The 22908-nt window shown below is 35.6% G+C and overlaps 1 protein-coding gene across 2 annotated transcripts; it reads right to left on the bottom strand.

The window, feature by feature from the left end:
- Positions 1–1639: 1639 nt before the first annotated feature.
- On the bottom strand, positions 1640–22870 carry RPAP3 (RNA polymerase II associated protein 3). 2 transcript variants are annotated; one of them, XM_085313048.1, is made up of 17 exons: positions 22603–22870; positions 21142–21300; positions 20163–20303; positions 19618–19740; positions 16860–16987; positions 16248–16369; positions 15814–15884; positions 14726–14857; positions 12411–12538; positions 10470–10591; positions 9592–9662; positions 9335–9451; positions 7123–7334; positions 5698–5893; positions 4947–5044; positions 3526–3626; positions 1640–2143 (listed from the first exon to the last, which is right to left on the bottom strand). In XM_085313048.1, the coding sequence occupies exons 1-17, from the start codon at positions 22756–22758 to the stop codon at positions 2052–2054; spliced, it is 2169 nt and encodes a 722-aa protein (XP_085169174.1). In that variant the 5' UTR covers positions 22759–22870; the 3' UTR covers positions 1640–2051. The 2 variants fall into 2 exon arrangements, with proteins under 2 accessions (XP_085169174.1, XP_085169175.1); XM_085313049.1 differs by lacking the exon at positions 21142–21300.
- Between the last annotated feature and the right edge of the window lie 38 nt (positions 22871–22908).

The raw sequence follows: 22908 nt of genomic DNA, 5'->3' as shown, positions 1-22908 counted from the left end.
CAAGATAAACCTTGGTGGCCTGAATTCAGGAGCATGAATCAGATCCATTCGTCCTCACCGCTAAATTCCACATGCATGAACAGCTTCCCTTCTACTAACCCTCCTCATAGCATACAAATACCGAGGAGGGCTCTACATAAAAACAAGTGTGGGACCAGAAGACAGCAGCTTGCTTTTAGTAAAAGCACAGCAGGGTGGATGGACTTGTGACTTCCAGCCTACAGTTTTCAGTGTTTCTGCTATCATCTTGTGCTTTTACTTTTAAGGGCCATATTACAGTCACCTGCTCTTCACCAACAGCCTTCAGAAAATAGCTTCTTAGTAAGACATCAGGTGTTCCATGAGCATAATCCTAGACAAGTACATCTGTGTTTAAGGGTTACTAAACATATGACAAATGTAACAGCCCGCTAGAAGATATCTGTATCTATACAGGTACATAAAATTACTTTGGTAACTACTTTTTATTCATATCTATTAGTTGCAGCAACACCATTTATACACTATCAAGAATGCTTTACAATGGAGGGGGGGGAAATAGCTTATCATTAAGTAACATGAGACACATCTAGTAATAACAGTTCACATGGCAGGTAAGCAGCAAGCAGTGTTCTACAAARGCTCTTCCATTTCCCTAATAACACTGGTTATTGCCCTACCCCTCATGCCCAGGCCTAATTCAAAGCTACCTTAGTGACCTAGCCCTTCACTCATGTCAGTTAAAACTCTAACCCAGTGAGGACGTGGCTCAGTTACATTTTTTGCTTTGRATTGTATCTAAACTAGAACACTAGACATATGGGAAATTTTGAAGTTAGATTTCAAAAACCAGCTACACAGAAGATAACATTCACCCCTATTCCCATTAATCTACCTTGGAAGTTTGAATTCTTTTGAACAGCTTACACTAGTCCGCCAAAGGAGAGCGCAACTACCAAAACAAATGCATTACTCAATGTCAGAAAGCTTCAGCAGTAAGAGAAGCACTAGGAAAGCACAGAGTCTTAATTAGGGCGAAAGCAATCTGACAAGAGTAAATATCAACACTATAAAAAGACTGTCAAGTCTAGAGACATATATGCCAGCAAGTTTTTGGAAGCCATACTAGGATACTACTTTTTAACCTAAGGCTGGTAAGTGTTATTCTTTCTTTCTTCCAATCATGTGAACAGTTAGAAGAGTTCATTATGCCTTTGCCCAAGTATCTTYCTTCATCTGTGAATTTCAGGTTATTTCATACCTTTGTTGTCKTCTTTACTCTGGAAAGGTGCTCTGCTTAGCTTTCAGAGTCTTAAAAGCTTTACCTATTTAGGAGCCACTGACCCAAAGGATAAATTCGATCAGACCATTTTAAAAATACCGCCCAGAGAACACCAAATACTCCCATTTCCCTCCATCTTTTAATCTCATAGTATTCCTTCTACTCCAGAATTACAGCTTAGGTTCACAGAACATCTTAGCTGTCAATGCCAAAATTCAGCTTTTGGACGAACAGTAGAGTAACTTAACTGAGCAGTTCTGTACTTTTTTGGCCTACAATACCACAGGTTTACTTAGCATGTTGTATGTTCTCGTGTGGCATATCTTCAGAGAAAAGTGATTTAGCACCTTAATAAGAAGCTTCCTGACAATTCCGGCATTTCGAATTCAACATTTAGTTTATTCTCTAAAATAAAAAAGCAGATTTGTAATAGACACCAAGAAAATCATTTGATTCTTACTGAAGACATTTATAAATATTTTTTTTTCCTTTTTAATAAAGATCTCTATCTACAGTCCCAATCCTGAATGCCAATAAACTCCAGCAGGTTTTCAGAGTCTGCTGAAGACAATGTAGACTACATTGCTGCAGGAGTTGGAAAGCAAACATACCCGCACGATTAGGTTATTATCTCTCCAGGCACTTGCCATGTGGCTAAATCAAATGTACAAGTTTCATTACTTATACAAAAGCAACAAAAATTCCAGTCTGTATAGATTTCTTCGGCTGATTTCCACAAGAAGGAAGTGMGGAAATAGAGCAATTTACAAATGTAATGTCAGTAATCTCACTAAGAGAAAACACCATATTTCTTCTCCAATTCTTCAACAGAAGGATCTTTCAACCCCATATGGTTCACATAACTGAACAATACTTGTGCAACTGCAAAAACAAAAACAACAGTTAATGTTGAATTTTTGTGATTCATAGACTTAGGATAAATTAATCCAACTCTTTCCTCAGTGAGAGTAAGGGTTAGATTATAAATTATAATTTCCATTACTGCCATTGAGAAGATGAAACAAAAAGCAACAAGAACGCTCCTCCTAGTTTGATATTCAGAAGCAGCTAACAACATTTTCTTGAACAGGTGTATAATCCTGATTTGACATATTTTATTTTGTTTACTATCTTGGCACTGTACCATTAAACACAAAAGAAAAATCTTAATGTTAGATGACAGACAAAACTTAAATAAGTTTATAGTTTGAATGCCACATAACATATTTGTAGGTGGAACTTACTGGCACTTCTGTAAGGTCAAACAAGAAATTTTATTCTAAAGAGATTAAAAATTCTGTTATGTAAAAGCATGATGATTATTAATGAAACTCAGATGTATAAACATCCCACAGAAATCTCTGCTTTTAAGTGTCTCATTGCTACATAGTTTTTTTGTGTGCTAAATAGAGACAGACAAATACACACTTMAGAATCAGAAACTCAAGCCAAAGTGAACTTGAACTGCAAACTCATCTAACTGATGCTTCAAGGAGAAGACAGAGGCAAGAAGGCTGGCTGGTTTGGCAATATCTGTATTCTTTTTGCTGCAATTTGTTTTGTAGRTAAGCTGGAAAGAGACAACGTCTAGAACTAACCAATTTAGTACCACACTGAAAAAGGCAATTATGTGGTGGTGGTGGTGTGGAGGGGGTCACAACAGACTTGATTTAACTGCTTGATGGCCTCTATTACTATTATTGCTTCTATTACTATTATTGCAGTGGTTGTGTTCTAACATGGCAGTCATTCACTGGTAAAATAATAAAGCCAAAAACCAATAGTAAAGTCAGCACTGCCAAGAAATAGCTTTAAGTTGTGAAAACTGCAAAATTTTGACACCTTTTAAGAAGCATSTACCTTTGACATAAGATTTCATACAAATTCATGCATTACTGGTTGCAAACTGCAGTGCTAATGTTATCAGACAAATATGGCAGAATTGTTTATTAAAAACATAGAAAGCTAAAATCTTCAAGTTTTGTCATTTAATAATTAAAAATTTAATAGAATTTTCGTATTAGCTAAAGTAATCAAAAAGCATCTAACCAGATATATAAACTTGTCTTAATCGATGAGTTAATAGAACATTTATAAAAATTGAGCTCTAATGAACATAAAGCACATCTAGCTTTCACTAAGAGATATATACATTTTCTAGAACAGTAACATCCTTAGTAAGAGCAGCACTACATTTTACATATCCCTTGTTAGTTCTGTAGTATCACAATCTAAGTTTAAAAAGATGCTACTGAATTACTTACTTTTCCTCTCTGAGTCTGACATAAACATTACTGCCATATCAAATCTTTTCGACTCAGATAGCCTCTGGAGGATTTCAAGGATAAGCACTGGCTCCTCTTTCCTAAAGAAAGATTATTAGATACATAAAAATAACTAYGACTGATTAGAAAGATTTAGAAGCTGCAAGCAATATTGAAGACTTCAGGAATGTCAAATTAAAGGATCAGTGGAACTTCCTTCCCTGCCTTTCTCATCTTTCCTGCCCATTCTTCAACCCACAAAGCAAAAAGCCAGACATCTGCACAGCTGTATGCAAGCATTCCTAATAATGGAGGAGAAATTAAAAAAAAAACATGGACAGATGCAAAATGATTGTTGTTGAAGCACAGAATGGCTATTACATGATTTAATGCTTACACGTTGCTGTAAGTTTGCTATTTTTCGGTAGAGTGTGTGTTGTATGCATGAGTCTGTGCGTGGAGAAAAAGAGAGAGAATATATCATCTGTGTTTACAGAAAACTCAGCAACAAGGACCACACTACAGCTGCTGTCACTTTTATCTGTAAAGAAAATTTCAAGACCAATTTCTTTTTATGGTCTTTTGGGCAACAATATGCAGGTACTATCTGTGTTACAAATACTAACAATAAATAGTATTTTCCTTTAACAGCCTGTCCTGTCTACCTCCAAGACGAATACCTTTTACCTTACTGTAAACAAATTCAACTCCTTAGTYTTTATATGTCATACCACTAAAAATAGGTCCACAATGCTTAGGATGTCATGTTTCACACACATGATGGACATTTATACATGATGGACATTTACTTTCAAAGAAACAGAGGGAAAGGCTAATATTTATTTTATGCTTGCTTTTCTGCATGTAACAACCAAAAATTCTAAGATAGGAATAATTCAGGAGTGGCATATTGCACCTAACATGTAAAATTATTTATTTTAATTTTTTTTTAAGAGTTAAATGGTGCCATGGATAGACATGTAATAACAACACCCTAACCGGGCTCCACTATTTGTTACAACACACAACATACTGCTTTACTGTAAAAAGCTAGCAGGTAATTAAAAATTAAATTCAGAATGCATCACTATTAACATAGCACAGAAAAAATGAAACTGACATTTCTTAGCTATTTCTTCTTCAAAAAAATACTATGTAACTATATGAGGTAACAGCATACACAGTAATCTGAACAAAAGACCAATTATTTCATATAATCTAATGGTCATTTTAATGATTAATAATCTAATAATAATTTTAATAAGGAGCAGCTGAATCATTCCAATAATGGGTCCTGCTAATGCAATGCTACATGCTGGAAATAGTTTTGTAAACCCAAGGGTGGGGCGATGGGAAAGAAGAGAGCAGAATGCCAACAAGCAATATAAACCTCTACACAACAAAGAAGGACCTGAACTTACTCAATGTAGAAATCATGTAGAATTTTCAGTATCTGGTTAAACAAATCTGGATCTAAGGACTTCTGGAACAGTTTTGGATAAAATGAAGGTTCTATTTGCTTTAGAAAAAATAGAAAAAAAGATGTTATTTATAGGTAAAAAACAYAGTTGAGTCATGAGAATTAAAAATGAGTTTTTATGACATCTTGCGCAATGCTGGAAATGCATGACACCAGAAAAGAAAAACAAATCAGTGCCATACTAGCTGACATGGAATACAGCTTACRTTGAATATAAATTAATTTTGTTTTGGCGTGTGTGTGTCGGGGGGGGGGGAGTTGCAAGAGGGTTGCTAGGTTAACTTCTCAAAAAATGATTTTTTTGCCAAATACATATAAACGGAAGGATGGATTAAGTAGACTGATATGTGTGCAGCTTAGAGAGATAAGAATGCTGCCACATCTAACCAACCTAGAAGTATTCATCTGAAAAATTAGAATTTAACATGGCTATTAATATATTTAAGCATTTACAGAACTGGGGCCACTGTTTGGGAGGTAAGACAGATTTATGCAGAGACCATACTGACAGTGAAATAAATCACACAAAAGAAGAGAACCATTTAAATGTGGATCAAGCCACTTAGTATTTYGTGTCAGCAATTAAAAGAAAGACTACTGTACACTGGTAAGTCATGTAGCTTAAATGCAACCACCCTTTYCAGTCATTTGTGCTGTTCTTTGGTATCAGTTGGGACTTATATGTTTCATACCTTCAGGTACATGTACATTTTTTCTGGACATTCTTTCAACTTTCTGAGATCAGACTCAAGCTGGAAGGAATTTGCAGGAATAACAGGGATTGGAGAAGCAGATCGAGTTGACGTTTTGACTTCCTTTTCTACATTATTTTTCACAGTGAAAGATGGATGTATAATCGATGAAGTTCCTTTCACACCAGTGTGAACCCTGCAGAGAGATTTGGAAATTCACACTTAAGGAATCTTACACAGACCTAACTGAAATAGTAGCTCTTTGAATTCCTGAAAAAATCTAAAATACAGAAATTTTTGAAGTTTTACCAGTAGTTTTGTTTAAGCAGGTATTTTAAAAACAGACTATGAAACCCTTCAAACTGTGAAAAACCTTACAGTTAATTTATCTTTTCTTAAAAACACATCTGCAAACACTGATAAATATACTGTCTGCTTCTACTTTGTTTCTGGAATAACTATATTTTACGGTACAAATTTCTACCATACACAGCTGCAAAAAACACTAGGTTTCCTGCAATTTCATAATGTGAAACAATAACCATGTCAGAAGAACAAACAGCTTTCAACACTGATTACAGTGGAGACATTTGTTGGCCTACAGTTTGTCATTTAAGTCTATTTATTTTTCAGAAGTCACAAAATGGCTATAAAATACACTTTTGCCTTCAACACTTCACACTAAATCCATCTGAGCTGAAAAAGGGGCGTGTAAGGGAGGAATTCTCAGGAAGTCATCAATCAGCACACTACACAAAGCATCTGCTATTAACATGGCAAGATGACGCTGGTGCACACAAACCTTTCCTAAGCAGGCATTAGGGAGAGTTCCAGTACTTGGTTGGAAAACAGATGGTGTAGCTCTTTCTGCACCTCAGCCCACTCTCACCCAGGCAAAATTGGGAATGACTAGGTAACACAGAAGACCCTCAGAAACTCTGAGTAAACCTGAAGTTAATTGCTATCTTCTCAGTGAAATAAAGAGTAGTGAAGGAAAGAGTACTTAAGTGACATTGTCATCTCAGTTCCTTTCATCTCACAGAATTGGTGTGCAAAGAATGTGTTCAAGTGCTACTTAAGAATCTAGAACACTTCCTATAAAAATCACTGATGATAAAGATAAAGGGCACAAGAAAGAGTATGATATATGGGAATATAATACAAATGTCTTTATATTTGGAATGTAAGGGCAAAACTATTCATGTTAAACAGTTTTCCATCTGACTCTAAATAGACTGTATTTGTTTCAACGACTACGTCAGAGGCAGATGTGCAAGAATTCTTGTGTTTCTGAATATTTCCTTTCGTAAAGCAAATTCTTCAAAACATGTTCTAACTCATCACATGTAGAAATTTGAAAGATTAAGATTTCAACTACATTTACCTTTCAAAAAAAAAAAAAAGGATTGGAATTTTTACACTTACTGTAATGTTGGCATATCGCTGATTTCTTCTATTTTCAATTGTTTTGCTTTTGGAATATCCATTGCAGCTAACTGATCATCTTCACTTACATTTGCAGTTGTTTCAATACTTGTAGAATCCTTCCAATTATTGACTAAATAAGACGTGCTGGGAAAATCACTATTTTGTATGTCATCATCAATTTCTTCAATGGCTATTCTTCTCAAAGGCTTCTAAACAGAACACATACCTAATGTCACATGTACAACCTGTATGTCACTGCATACAAAACCCTTGGAAAAAGGGCTGTGTTTAAATTTAAACAACGATCTCATGATAACCAGCTTTCACCTGAGTTTGTGCATGCAGAAGATGTGTTGCATTAAAATAAATATCCAAATAGGAAACTCCAACATATTCTGTGTAAAGTGCCCCCTTATAAATTAGCGATACTTAAAGGATTCTTTTTTTCCAGTAATGAAACATCATTAATTTGGGGGGAGGGGGGCATTATCCAGAAGAGATGAATGGGTAAGGATTAACGTATATTTTGACCAATGGCTCGATCAATTTTCATATTTTGGATAAGCATAGGAATTGACAACCCTTATTATGCATACATAACTTCAAATTTTGAATTGATAAATATTTGTAACATAGTCTTAGTGGTTGACTAGGTTATATACATCCCAAGGCAACTAATTCCCCCAGTGAAGGCCATGCTATGGGAGCTAAAATGCTTCAGCTTGTTCCAGTTTTGCCCGTTATTAGATTTCATATCTGCATGATCACCACTATTTTTGAACGATGTCAAACAACACCTTCACAGTACTTAAAAGGAGGCATCATTTAGTAAGTAAATAAATTCATCACTTTTTACTTGGGAATTTCATTCACTGAACATAAGATGTAGTGTGTATTTCTCGGCAAATACACATCACTAAACACATTCGGCAATTTAGATGTCTTGATTTGGCAGATTTCTGTCCAGCTAACGCAGTTCCTTGATAATGTCTCCACAGCAGTTCACAAATTGCTCTAAATTAGGTCCAAAAACCCTGCTGGGTTGATGATGACAGACAATACATGGCTTGCTTTGAAAGCATACCATCTCATCATTGTATTAGAACTGAGAGACTGAGCAAGACAGACAGAAAATTATAGCACTCTGCAATCTTTGGACAGTAAAAAAGAGTAGAGATGATTAATCTACCACTTGTCCAACCTTAAAAGAATTACTCTAAAACTATCTCCAATTAACTATAGAAAATTCAGTTTTCAGTTTGACTGCTAAGTTATTTCAGCTACTTTGCAACAAATTCATTCAGGTTTTAAATGATATTTCATCTAGCATGTAATATGTTTTAAAGATTAGTATTAAAATAATCACACCTTTACCACTAAACTGATCATTTTAAATAAATGGTAACCACTAAGTAAATTTAACAGAGCTAAATAGAAGTACAGAAGTTATTAAGAACAGAACACTAGAGTATTCTATGCAGAGTGTGAACATACTTTAAGAACTTGCTTCTGAATGTACAAAAAAATTAGTAAGCGTACCAAAAGGGACAGCCCAATGCATAAAGAAAGCTAATACTGCTTGCTGCATTGCCGTATTATCTTCTAACTCATTAATTTGACCAGTACCACAGATAATTCACACTCCTAAAATAACACTTCTCATGAACCACTGGCCAGCTAATCTACATATTATGTGGATGAAAATGCAGGCTAAAGGTAAGTGCAGTAGCTTTGAGCGACACCAGAGTACAAGAGTAAGGACAGACAACATGTCGTGTTACGGCTAAATCTACTAGAGAAACCTAGCATAGCAGAGAGAGAAAGGGAGTTTACTTTGCGCTTTCAGGTCTTCAGTCAGCTGCCTCCCCTTTACTCTAATCCTCCCTGTCAGCTGTGGACCCAGCAGAAGGTTGTGGTATTGCCTCCCCATTTCAGACTATTGGCATAAACATATACCATGTTTCCTGAGCAGCAATGAAGGCTGAATGTTTACACTATAGCTACTGTAATCACTGTTACACACACATGGAAATGCTGAAGTTATGTTTTTGAAAAACACTGAAAAGGTATATCTTTAAACCTTGAGTTTTCACATGTAAGGCATACTTATCAGGAGGCAGTCACACAAATAAGCAAGAAGTGGATTTTTACTTCAAGCTCTACTTTTTCCATCATTCTACATATTCAATCACAAAAGAAAAGTACTTACTGTTGACTTCAAATGTAATGGTTTATCAATGACTTTCACTATATTTTGTATTTCTGCTTCTTTTATCAGTATTTCAGGATATTCTTGATGAGTCCACTGCTCTTTCCCAGATAATTCCTTAAAAAAACAAAAGATAGTTGTTCAGAAAATCAAGACTCTCAGGAATGGTTATAATATGTATTAAAATATACTTAATAGAAAATGAAACATTTTATTAATATAATTTAGAAAAATGAAATAATCACAAGTATACATACATTCCTTATTTTAGCGAGTTCATTTATTGCTTGTTTATTGCCAGGTTCCAGCTGCAGAACAGCTTCAAAATCTGAGTGAAAAATTAACATATGAAAATTGTATACATTTCAACTGATGTTAACAAGTACTGGCAAATTTTTTAAACCTCTCATTTTCCTTTCACAGCTCTAAAATAATTTATGTCTGGTAAGTTCATCCCAATGCTTCTATTGCTATCTAATTTGAAACACATTTTTCAAACTATTTCTTACTATTTATTATAAGCAACAGAGAAGTAGTCACAGAAAATACATTAAAGTTTGCATGGAATTCCATATTTTTTTGAGGAACTAATACAGGACACCCAGCTAAGCCTGACTTTGTCTTACAGCAACAGCAAAAAAGAGCAGATACACAGAGCAAAATCAAGTAAAACGTTCTTTACTTCTCTTGCTTGCTTTTTAATTGAGTCTGCAATAAATCAGTCATTAATCATAAATGTTTCTTGCATAATTTCAGACTAGTATAAGGGTTCAATACTTAGCCTATGTGCTTTCACACCTCCAGCACACTTAASTTTCTTTTATATGCAATCCTAACAATATTAGCTAATTAATAATTTTGACTAACAAGTTGCATGATTTTGGCAATCTTTKTTACTCATACATAATTACACACAAAGCTGCCTTCCTGTCACCTGGATACCACAAAAAAGTTCTCTATATATTCAATACCAGAAAAACAACCCCCCAAAAAAAAACCCTCCATCCATTTTTGAGTTTTACACTAACAACCTCAATTAGTCAGCAACAGACTTAATTGCTATTAGAAAGTGACAAAAGTAAGGGCCACCTCCCGCTCACCGCTTACTTACTCATTAATGCTAATTCAGTCTTACCTTGCATAGCTTCTTTTAGCTTTCCAAGCGCAACTCTGGCAGCTCCTCTTCTAGCAAAAGCTTTAGAATAGGAGGCATCTAACAGCAAAGCTTGTGTACAGTCATCTTCAGCCTCTTCATATCTCAGCAAAAGAGCAGTACAAAATTAATAAGCACTTTCAAAAGAAGAACCTTCAATCAAAAAGACAGTGCTACCCAAAACATTTAAAATATGAGTTAAAAATAGAAGACCCAGGATTTAAAGTGATAAACATCTTGAGCTTTCTAATGACATATGACCTTAAAAAAAATAAAAGAAAAAGAAAAAGACCGCTTTATATTAGCGAAGTGCCTAATCACAGGTTTCAGGTTTAATTCAGGCAATATGCTATTTCTAAAGTTTTTCAAGACCTTACCAGAGGTTTGACTGTACAAGCTCTCAAGGCCATCTTTTATGCTTAGAGGAATATACATTACAATTCCTCAACTTGCCAAATTTCAGACAAATCATTTGGTATTGCCTCTTTTGTTAATACGTTACAGAAATTCGCTTCCTCTGAGAAAATAAACATCCCTGAAGCCTGCCAGAGCCAAATCCACTTTAAACATTAAACAACCTTAAAATGAAAGTAAGCATCCCAGCTTTGTACTTCTGAAAACCAGAACTACCATTACAAATGAACACAAAAAATACAAGAAAGCAAAACCAAACATATGCAAAAATAATTTTTCTAAGTCTGAATTTGTTTTACTTCTCATTCTGAAACAGTTACAGTCAAATTCAGCATATCCTTGTATTAATGTCATTTGTTTTCAGTGCAGGATGAGTTTTCCTCATTCAAGTTATATTTGATCGTGATTTCACTATGTACATATTAAAGTATTTTCTTTYATTCTTCTTCTCTCCTCCTTCATTCTATTAACAGATTTTCGGACTAAGTATTTTTGCAGCTCTGATCAGTTCTGTAAGTCTGCCAGAATACCAATGAACTTCTGGTGCATTTTGTATTTGTGTCCTCTTTGAAGTGTAAAGACCCATGGTACATCAATTTATCTTACAGGATCCAATTTTCTTGCTTGGTCATTCAACTAACTTAAAATTTCCTGAGTCTCTGTTTTTCAGACAACARTATTTGCATTATGACATTCTCCTATTGCTTCAGTACTAAGTTTTAAGTGTTATGATACAAAAATACTACTCATGCAACATATTTTATAATCTTTGCAATTTGAGATGAACGTATGGTCACTACAGATACCCAACCATGTCATACTAGAACAGATGATGAACATGGTGTTCAGCTTCCTGCTTTCCACATTATCAGTTTAAAAGACTTAAACTGTCATACTATCCTAGACAGTTGAAAAAAAGAATTCAGACATTTCAAAAATGGTCACATGGAATTTCTCTCATGTAGCACATTTCCTACTTTTACCAGATTATTTGAGTAAAGCTTAACTGACAATGAGCAAACTACAGGTACACACTGGAATTAAAGAAAAAAATATTTTAAAAAAAATGTCTGTATTCAGAGAAAGCTCCTACCAAGTTTCTTTGAAGTCAGAAGTTATCTATTTCTTTATACAATATAACATTTAATAGTTGACTGGTTTTTACATTTTTCAAAAATACATAGCTTCAAGCAGGCCCTTCGAGAAACTAGAACTTCACACACAGAGAACATGGTAACAAATAAACTTTAGGAAAGYTATTTAGGTTTCACTGTAATTTCAGATCATTGCTATTTTATTCTTTAGATTTTTTTACCTAAGACATACACTGCAAGATTACATGTATATTTCTCTCCCTTATTTCTTTCAGTATGTTTCTTTCTATACTGAATTCTATAAAGAATTAGGATGAGWGGCAGTAACTAACCCTTGATGAAAACCGATTGGATTATTTTTGCTTCTAATTTACAGCAAGGAAAGAAACAATATTGTACATGCAATTCTACTTACTTCTGAATCTTTAGATAGGCCATAGCTCTGTTAGCTGGCAGAAGTGCATTGGTGCCATCTGCTGCTATACCACGTGTATAACACTCTAYTGCAGCTTCATACTTCCCTTCCTTGAAATAAGCGTTACCCTGTTATATTTATGTCAGGAAAAAAAAAAGAGAGAGACAGAGAAAGAAATAGCGCAATTAGCTTCTCTCATCTTGTTAGTAGGCAAGATCACTGTGAACTGTGAGTATGAAGATGATGGATCACAAACAACACCTGTATCAGAGCAAGTATTTACGGCATATTTCTTCGTATCTACACTCTTTTGAAAGCAGACCACAAAACGCTGAATTCTTATTTGTTCCAGTATTTCAAGAATAAATAATTCATGTAGCAAGAATTAAGAGCAGACTTACAAGTCTACAGTTACAATTTTTTCTTCGTTTTTCGAGTACAGTGTAAGCTGCTCTATAGCCACAATTAAGAGCAACAGAAGCATTTCTTAAAAAAAGAAAAAAAATAAATAAATAGAACAGATCTAAATCAAAAGAAAGGACCAARCAAACCCTTAATATTCTATGGAAAAAAATTTAAATAATGTCATTTTGAAACATTATCTGGTCACAAAATGCTTTATCAGTTCACTGATCTATCTCTCCCCTCTTGAAATCCATACTTGAATTTTGCAGTTGCTTAAGAAGTAAGGCTAATCTGAAGAATTCAAACTTCTTCAAAAGGTGTGGGTGGGTGTGGATTACATTCTCCCACACACACATACACACCACTTACTACATTGAAATGTATCACTCACTAAATGTAGGAAGAAAAGACTAAAGGCCTCATGCTTGCCTGCAATCCCTGCAGGAAAAAAAGAACTCAGCTAGGTAAAGAGAGAATTTGCTTTTTTTCCAAAGAAAAAAAAGAAAAGAAAAAGAAAACACAGACAAGCAATTGCTGACTCTTTTTTTTAACATTCTGCCTTCCTGTATGTATAGTATCGGGAAAACAGGAACAACACTTAACGTGCTTGTTGATTCCTCCCATTCTGAGGGATCATAAGACACTTGCAGAAAGGAGAGTAATGAATGCATTTTCTTTCTTACTGGGAAAACAACAAAGGGATACATTTGCAACCACTTTTTCTATTCTACACGCACAAATAATTACCACCAATTCTTAACAAATCAACTTAGAATCCAAATGCTATTTYCCCCCCCCAACTCTATTCTTTGGTGAGTCTTTAATACAAAAATGCATTAAAATATCAGTTGCACAAATTAACTTTTATAACTTCCCTCTCTACTCTATCCATATCCTTCTTTACTTGGCTTCACCCACAAAACAGTTACCCTCAAAAATTACTTAGACCAAAATGCTGCTGTCATTTTTCATTTAATGCTCCATACAGACACATTACATTGAATTTTTAAACTCTGTTTCCAAGAGATTAAACTTATACAGCACTAAAATTTTGTTTATCAAGTTGTATCTCTTATCTGTTCTTCCACTTATGCTCTCTCCTTGTTGACAAAAAAGTGAAGGCCACAATTCAGACATGGTAGGATCCATGCCACCAGGCACATGCCCACATTGATGCAGCCTTGCCACTCTTGAGCTACTGCATTAGACTAAAATTTCTTTTCTGTGGCCTTTTTATAAAATTTTGTTCCCATTGCCTAACGTATGCTTTAATTCTTTTCCTATTAATCACCTCTTACAGGCTGTATGGAAAAAAATGTATATTGACAAAAAGTCAGAAGTTACAAATAGCTATACAAAAGTAGAAAAAAAATCAAGTTTAGTTCATAATGCTATTTCTTAATGGGAAAAGGGGAGGGAAAAAAAAAAAAGTGAGTCAAGTCAATGTATCCAGAAACACATTTTTATTGTTACTGCTGCCTGCAGTTTCTGAAGTTCTTTTTTCATAGATACTTTTTAATGTCTAATTGGAGGCTTGAAATTGCAAAAAAAAGTCCACACACTACTGGGACAAGCAGGGGCTCAAGATACATATWATACTGAAGAAATAAGATCTTTGTAAAATATAGTTCTTGTTTCACTTAGCTTACTCTCTATGTGAAATTTACTGCGTAYAAATTGTGCTATAAAAGCTATACTGCATTATTCTGTTCCAGAAGATTCTAAACAGGGGAAAAAAAATCAAAAAATGGAAACTGAGAAATGGGAGTGAATTAAAGGAACATCAAGCATGCCATATTTATGAAGTTCAGGAAAATATCGAATTTAACTTAATTATTTTGCATAGCCAATAGCACAATACAATGCTTTTCTGCGTTAGTTCTCCTGTCCCACTGAAAGCCGTGACTTACCAGATCTTTTTCTGTAATAGCCTTCTGCTTGAGCTGCTGCTCTTCAATGTCCTTCTTCTCTTCATCTGATAATTCAGGTTTGACTGCATCTTCAGTCTCTTTCTGTTCTAAACTTTCTTTTGATGACAAAGCCTGCAAAAGAAACCACTGTTTCTCAACATGTATTTCCCTTGCTTAGATACATTTTTAGAACATAGAAGTTGTAAGCTTTGAAGATGTGAAAGTCTCCCAACCATTTTAAATAAAAGTGCTTTAATTATAATTTGAGTGCAAACTGAAGAGATCATTGTAGCTGCCCTTGAAAATATATTTCTGTGAAGTACTGTGAATCAGAATGGTATGTAATATATAATTTCTGAAGTACAATGCAAAATGATCCACAGAACCTGCCTATGTTTCAGTTTACACAAAATGTACTTACTCAGTTATTAGAGATTTGGGGTTTTCATTAAAAAAAAAACAAAAAAACTTCACCCTTTCTCAAGCCTTTCAAAATGACAGTTGAAGAGGTCTAAGCATGTTCACACATTAATGCTAGTCGAGCTTATAGCTTACTAAAATCATCTTAATTAGCATTTTCTCCTTGTCATCATGAAAGTGATCAGACTTTTAGTAGGTTATGATGTTCTGCTAGGCTTAAACCATGTTCTGGCTTGGCACACTGTAGCAACCAGCAGGACTAAAAGCATGCTAGCAGTTAGCATTACTCTATGGCCAAGAGAACCTACAGGTTCTCACACATGTAGTGATACCCTGTAGTTTATACCAAACGCTAAGCATGACCAGAAAAAATAATACGGGAGGTAGAGAAAACATCTGACAGAAAAAAAAAAAAAGACAGGGCAGGGGAAGAGGGTGGAGGGAAGTCAGAGGTTGGTACACACATCCAGCCTTAGTCTGCAAAYCTACCATTACACCAATGTATGAATAAATGCTAGTTAATCTAAAAGAAATTACAGACCTTGACCTCAGTAAACTTCAAATGCCAGAAAAATATCAGTAATTTTTTTTGATTTTATTTTTGTTATAAGCTGATACAGATGCGAATTGAATACTGTATATTAACTTATGTTAGCAACTCTTATTACCTGATAAATTTTCTTCAGTTCATTTTTTGCATCAAAGTTGTTTGCATCCAGCTCTAAAACTTTTTCATAATCTGTCAGGAGATCAGAAAACAGTGTTTCAGGTGGGAATTATAGGCTAGGCAACAGAACATAAAATACAAGCATCCTTTGAAATAACCATTTTAGTAGTACATAATGAATCAGAGATATTACAAAGAACATATTATTCCGAGACATTTAAAGATGAATTATTCCAGATCTGTCTAGAGCTACAGTAATCATTTGGACATTCTACTTAAATTTTACCTTATCAGAAATATGAGATCTGGTATTTTATTTCTTTGTTTATAGAAAATGAAAACTAAATTCCTACACCAAATAAGTGTATACCAGCTTTAATCAAGTAGATATATTAACAGATTGCATGTATTATAAGGAATGAATTAGAAACCCACCTTCTTTAGCTCCCTGAAGATTTTTCAAAGCAAAGCGAGCAGCCCCTCTTCTGGTATAAGCCTTTACATAATTTTTATCTAGAGCAAGTGCTAAATTGCAGTCAGATTCTGCAACAGAAAACCTATCAATAATGTGAATGAGTTAGTTTGAACAGTTTGAACCCCAAACCTCATAAAGTTAGCTTACTCTGAAGTTTTACAGGTTTTCTCCAAATCAGAAATCTTATATACTTCACAACTTAACCTTAACTCCCCCACAGCCTTTTCTTCTCCCCAAACAAATTAAAGCCTTAGAAACAGTGCTTAAAGAATCTGAAGAGCAAATGAGATGGCAAATTCTCTCTCTCTTTCCTTTTTTAAATCTCTTATTCTGTAACACAGATACTAAACTTCTAGCATGAAAGCACAGAGAAAAAGAGATCAGAGACTAGTGAATTCCTTATCCTGGCAATTCTCGTTTCACTTTGAAACTGCAAAACACACTGACTGCAGTCCTACAYACATGTAGGTATTACAGCATGAATGATAATATAATCAAGACATTAAAAAAAAAATCTTAAGACAGTATTTCAAAAAAAGAAAATATTAAGAATTTAACAATATGAATCTTACTTTTTCATTCTGTAAAAAGCAGATGCTCTGTTTGTGGGTAATACTGGATTGTATGGATCAGAATGCATCCCTCTGGTATAGCATTTTATTGCTTCATCAAAATTTCCTTGTTTAAAGTACTTATTACCCTGTGAATACAAAAAGATGCATCATTTTACTAAATTAGTATATACTGACTAATATGTTACCAGTTTTTGGTGGAAAAAACAACCCAAAGCCTTACAGTTTAGAATGCTCAAACGCTTTTGTTTAACATCTCTCATCAAGTATTGCTTTACTTTGAAATGTTTCTTTTAAACACTTTAACCATCCTATATTAAATATTTTTAATCACTTACACAATAAAAAGCATTTATTATAAACTTATTTTCAAGATGTTTTAGCAAATGTTATTTCATTTATGCAAACCTAGAGTAAGTGCATACACAGCTGCTCAAATAGCCATGTAGAATTATCAAAAATTTTCAATTTTTAGCAACTAGATTCAGTATCTTTGGTTCCCAAAGTAATATTCTAGTAAATATTCTAGTCTCTCCTGCATTTTTTTCTTTTTGCGTCACAGATCAACGGACAATCTTAATAACCCGACAGCTCTAACAAGAGGGRAAAAAAAAGAAAATTAAAAAAAAAAAATCTCTCTCTCTTTCTCCCCTCTCCTCCGAACACACACAGAAATCAAGCATCTTTCGTCTTCTCATTGTTAAAATCAGTGACATTCAAGGAAAATACATTTTAGTTGAAAACAAAGTAGAGAAAATAACAGTTATTCACCTAAAATAACAGCTTTCTACATGGATTTCACTTCAAAACAGGCATACTGCCATTGCATGAGAGCCTATTTTTTGGMTGCCTCTGTGATACAACTTACACCTAATGTGCCCTCATCTCTTTCAGTGTAGTTTAGATTATAAAGGTAAGAGACACTTCAATTTCTTCTCAGTACAGAATACAGACAATACAGTAGGGAACTCTGCTGCAGCAGGAAAAGAAAGCAGATAATATCACCCCTGCAGAAAACTAAAACAACTAAGAAACATTACTGAAGGAAAGCATGGATTGACATAAAATGTTAAGTGACTGCTTGTCAGTTTCAGTTTCTCAGAATCACAAAAAAAAAAAAAAAGTTTCTCAGAAAAAAAAAAGTTTCTCAGAATCACAAAAGCTTCTGTGCTACAAATTTGGTTAGATAGACTATCTAACATGAAGATACAGTTCACAGATAAACTAAGGCTTCATTCCACTTAACACTATTGTCAGATTCCTCACAGTTACCAACTTTGGGGGACAAGTCATGAAAAGACTCCTATATCACAGTGCTATCAGAAACACAYCAAACATTCAGCACCTAAGAGGACGGACAGAACCTTCTAATATTACAATGGGATAACAAGCAGGTTCTAGGACTCTGAAGAAGAAACTTGCTCATAAATAGAACTCCTGACGAGTCTAGAAACCTAAAGGTCTTAACACAGAATAAATGAGGTTTTCACCTGTCATGCAATCTTTAAAAAAAAAAAAAAAAAAACAACAACAACAATAAAAGCCTACCATGTCACTGAAGTATGGTTACACCAAGATTTCTTCTTTTCCCCCTAGACGAAGTAGTGCTCTATGCCAGCTATTTGGTAATTGCTCTTGGAACTGCTAAAAGATCCTTCTATTTGACTTTAGGATGATTTTGTCTTAGATAAATGGATATATGGRAAAAAGTGCCTAACAAGGAGAAAACTATAAATTCCCAATGAAACTCTAAATAGAGAATGATTAGGACTAAAGTTATCATGGTTTGACCAAATGTGCCTGCTACTTGCATCTACCATATATGACAAACAACATGTTCTAGGAACCTTAAACAAATTGTTGATTTTTTCATAAACAAATGCTGTTGAAATTAAGATTTACTGTTTGCCCTTGATGAATTCTAATAGATTTTTCATAGTGGGCATGGCATGTCTAACAGGCATTCTGGACACCTACAAAACCAAAAGACCAGAACTTATGCATTCTCCTCCAGAAATTTTTGTAGGGATGGCAGACTGTTTGCCACATGTCTTAGAAGTTGTAAATGGCAGCCGTTTTATTTTCCTCCCAAAATTCAGTGGAAGAAGAATGCAAATTCAGAACCTTGCCAAAAGGCAGAGTTTGCTGAAAATCTTGTCGAATGGAACAAACTTTTTATTTTGGAGCTCAAGAAATCCTCACTATGTAGACTAAGAAGGAGAAGCATAAGATAGGGCTTGCTGTATGCTCTTTGCAAAATAGCATAAAACTGAAAAACTTAAAAACACTAAAAGTGTTACCAACTTGTCATTACCAAGGCCGGAGAGAGACACTACTTTGTTCATCATTCCCAAAAGCACAGGCTCCACAAAGGGACCAAATATAAATCTTCCAGGAGTTAGTTTTGGGCATTGTGACCTTGTGTTCATGTAAACACTGATGTGATCAACAAGGCAATTCTACATGGCAATCCAACTTTTTAAATGAAAAAATATAAATATATTAATCATCATAAGTGCACATTAAACACAGTCTAATGGGCTTTGCTGAAGTAAGTGATGAAAACACAAATGCATCAAAAATTTTATACATTGGAATAAAGGCAGTAATAAGAATAAAGACAAAGAACGTGAAAAACAGGCACATTTCTGTCAGAAGCATACTCACAGTCAACAATTGTTTTAAAAAAATTATAAATGCTTATTTGTTTAAGTTTTATTTTGTAAAAAAAAAAAAAGGATGTTTATAATGTAATAACCTTTTCTTTCTCTGCAAGAGCCTTTTCTGCATCTATACGAATTCCATCTTCTTCAGAGTCTGATTCTGGAGATACAGAATCATGAGTACTATCTTCTTTATCAAGTTCTTCAAGTATTTTATCCTGAAAATAGAAAAAATAAACTATTATTTGCATTATAATTTAATAATATAAAATATATGAAATAGACTTTCTAAGAATAAGTAGTGCATCTTTAAAAACATCTCTACTTTTTAAAGTCCTCATTGAGAAAAATTCTACAAGAGATATATCTTTTAATACTGTTAGATATGTTCAGTCTTTTATTCTAATAAATTATGACATTTCAATAGGCACTATTAAACTAGGTAGGCAGCATTTCTCAACTTTTCAAATTAACACATAATCCTTTTGAGAAAAAGCTATTTTCTATGCTTACACAGTATCCAGCACAATAAGATACTGATTTCTAAACTGAACTCTCAGCAATACAACAAAATCTGATTTAAAATAAAAATCAACTGGGGACACAACAACAAAGGTAACAAGCAGATATTCTGACTCACCACATCTAGTTTTCCCCATGCTTCATAATCGTAGGACTTAATCTTGTTTTTCTTGTTTTCCTCAGTGGTTGTCTTAGGTGAGACTTTAGTTTTGCTTTTTTTCTTTTTCTTAAAAGCCTCGTTTCGAATTGGTGGTAAATTCTAAATTGAAATAACAGAAGCATGAAAGCCACTTATTTTGGAGAAGACTGATTAAGAGGGGTATCACTACTCTTATAAGCTGAAAACAATTCTTTGTTGCTAAAGATGTTTGATCACTTCAAGTTTCAAATGTTTACAAAGAAAGATATTTTTTCCTGCATAAACCACATTAGTCATTGTAAAATGAGCAAGTTAAAGTTCATCTTTTCCTTCTGACAACTTTAAATACAAAAAGAAAAGGTATAGGCTACATATCTAAATCTATTGGTTGGTTTTATTTTAGAAACCCAACAAGCAAGCTGTTCCCAATCCTGTAAAATCAGTAAGGATAGCAAGCATAAATCTTTCAATATGCAGTAATGTACATTACATGTACAGTAAAAGTTAAATTTTAAGAAACAGTTCACTGAAGAACATCACCAGAGAATAACATTATTATAATAAAGTCAGCAATAAATAAGCAACACGGAGGCTGCAGAAACAAATATTCTCCTAGATCTACTCAGAGCTGGTTAAAACTTTATTGGCCTAAAGCATTCATCAGCTCAAAAAGCTACTGTGCCACAGCTCTGCTGGTGAAGGAGTTATAGAGGAATCCTTGATCAAGAGCAACCAGTAAGTTCAGTTAGCTCATACCATGTATGCAGATATTTTAAGTTGACACATGATTTTGCTGAAGTGGACTGGGCTGTCTCAAAACAGCAGCAAAATGAGTATCCTTCTAAATCTACATCATTCTACATCATTATATAAAGGAAAAAACAAAATAAGCAAGCAMCTATTAAAAACACTATCATAAATAGCTGCACTAGTATTCACACTGGACTTGTGATTTTACCTCTTCTGGGACACCACTCTGTTTTCGTAGTTCAGAATCCACCTGCTTAATATCTTTTTCCCAGTTCTCTAATTCTCTCATAAAATCCTGCAGTTCTTCAGCATTTTGCTTCATTTGCAGTTGTAGTTCCAATGCTTTATTTGGTGCAGTCATTGTAACCTGCCAAATTTCAGGTAAAAACTGTCTAGCGATAACTGTAAGTATGTAACTGAAGGAAGCTATACTCTTCAAACCGAATAAAACTGACTTATCTTACATGCATGACAAGATTCCCAACTGTGTAAGTAAAAATCATTAATAGTAAAGAGACCAAGAAGAAACACAAGTTTAACGTCTCTGAAAACACAAATGGAAGCCATAGCATTCAGATAAAATAGAAGACACTAAAATAAACAATGTTTAATGCTTTCATACTTAAGTGCAAGCTATAGGACCTAACGAAGTCAATGATAATCCTGAAGGTGATGACAAGGTGATCATAATTTAAAGAAATTTCTGTAGTGTTTCCCAGATGAGAGAAGAAAATAACTTTAACCCATTAACACTTAAACTTCAACTATAGGACAGAATAAAACATATATGCTGCCTTATATCTTAACAGAAAGAAGAGACCTGACAAATCAACCCCCAACATCATCTTCTGCAGCTACAAAGTATGTTCAAGCATGCATGTATTTACATTTTAGCACAGGAGAGAGTTAATGCATGAGGAGTTTTATTATGAATTCAGGTGAATTTCAACTCCAGTATATTCTTTGAACATGCTCTATCCACRTATTTGCAGCCCTTCAAGTCCCTAAAATACTGTTTAATAATTATAATTATTAAACTAATATTTAGAAATCTCCATGAATTTTGCCGTTTTATTATGACAACAACCCGATATTAAGTCACACTATTTTCTTAGATGCTAAGCCTTCTTACAAAAAAGTACAGTTCAAGCAAGCTATTGTCATCCACTAGCCTAATATCGTTTGCTGCATTCTGCACATAGCTTGGTGATGATCTTAATCCAAGTTAGTAGTAGGTCCCTTTTATAGCTAAATGTTATACTGGCTGTCAGTGCTGCAGTCCTTTCTGTTTTTAAATTTTCCCTAGCAGCCTAGGGCTGCCTTGTCCCAGCCCCTCCAGCAAGGCCTACACCGAAGAGGTGTCGCCTTCGCCGAAGGCGGGTGTCGCCTTCGCCGCTCTCCCTCGCGCGGCTGCGGGCGCTGGGGAGCGGCCAGGGCAGCGCCCGCAGCTACGCAACGCCGCGAACCCGCAGCCAACGCGAGGCGGCCGGGCCGCAGGGAGGCCCGGCCTGGGCCCGGCCCCGCTCACGCCGCCGGCGCCCGAGGGCGGCGCAGCGAAGCGGCCGCTCCGCTTGCCCCAACGTCGGGGCACCGCGATACTCCCCCGCCCCCCAAACGCGGGTACCGGCCCCCGGCGGCCCCCTCGCTGCCCCGCTCCGTCCCGCCCCACCTGCGCCGCTTCCCGCCGCTTCCTGCCGCCGCCGGCCCCCCGAGCCGCGCGGCCCGGCCGCCTCCCAGGATGCACCACGGCCCCGCGGGCGGGCGGCGCGATCGCCCCAGCACCCCGGCGGCCCCGCGGCGACAGGGACAGACAGCGCATGCGCATGCGCCCGCGCGCCTACTGCCCCGGCTTGGCCTGGCGCGGCCCGGCCCGGCCCGGCCGGCCACGCTTCGCCTCCAGCTCGCGGAACGGCGGCCCTCGGCGCTGCTGGCCACGCCCCCTCTCGCGTCACGTGGCGGGCCCGCGCCCCGGCGA

The sequence above is a fragment of the Rhea americana genome, unplaced genomic scaffold (assembly GCF_003343005.1).
Source record: "Rhea americana isolate MKP2758 unplaced genomic scaffold, rheAme1 scaffold_375, whole genome shotgun sequence".
Taxonomy (NCBI): Eukaryota; Metazoa; Chordata; class Aves; order Rheiformes; family Rheidae; genus Rhea; species Rhea americana.
Note: the sequence above shows the minus strand (reverse complement) of the source record. Positions and strands in the feature narration are given on the sequence as shown.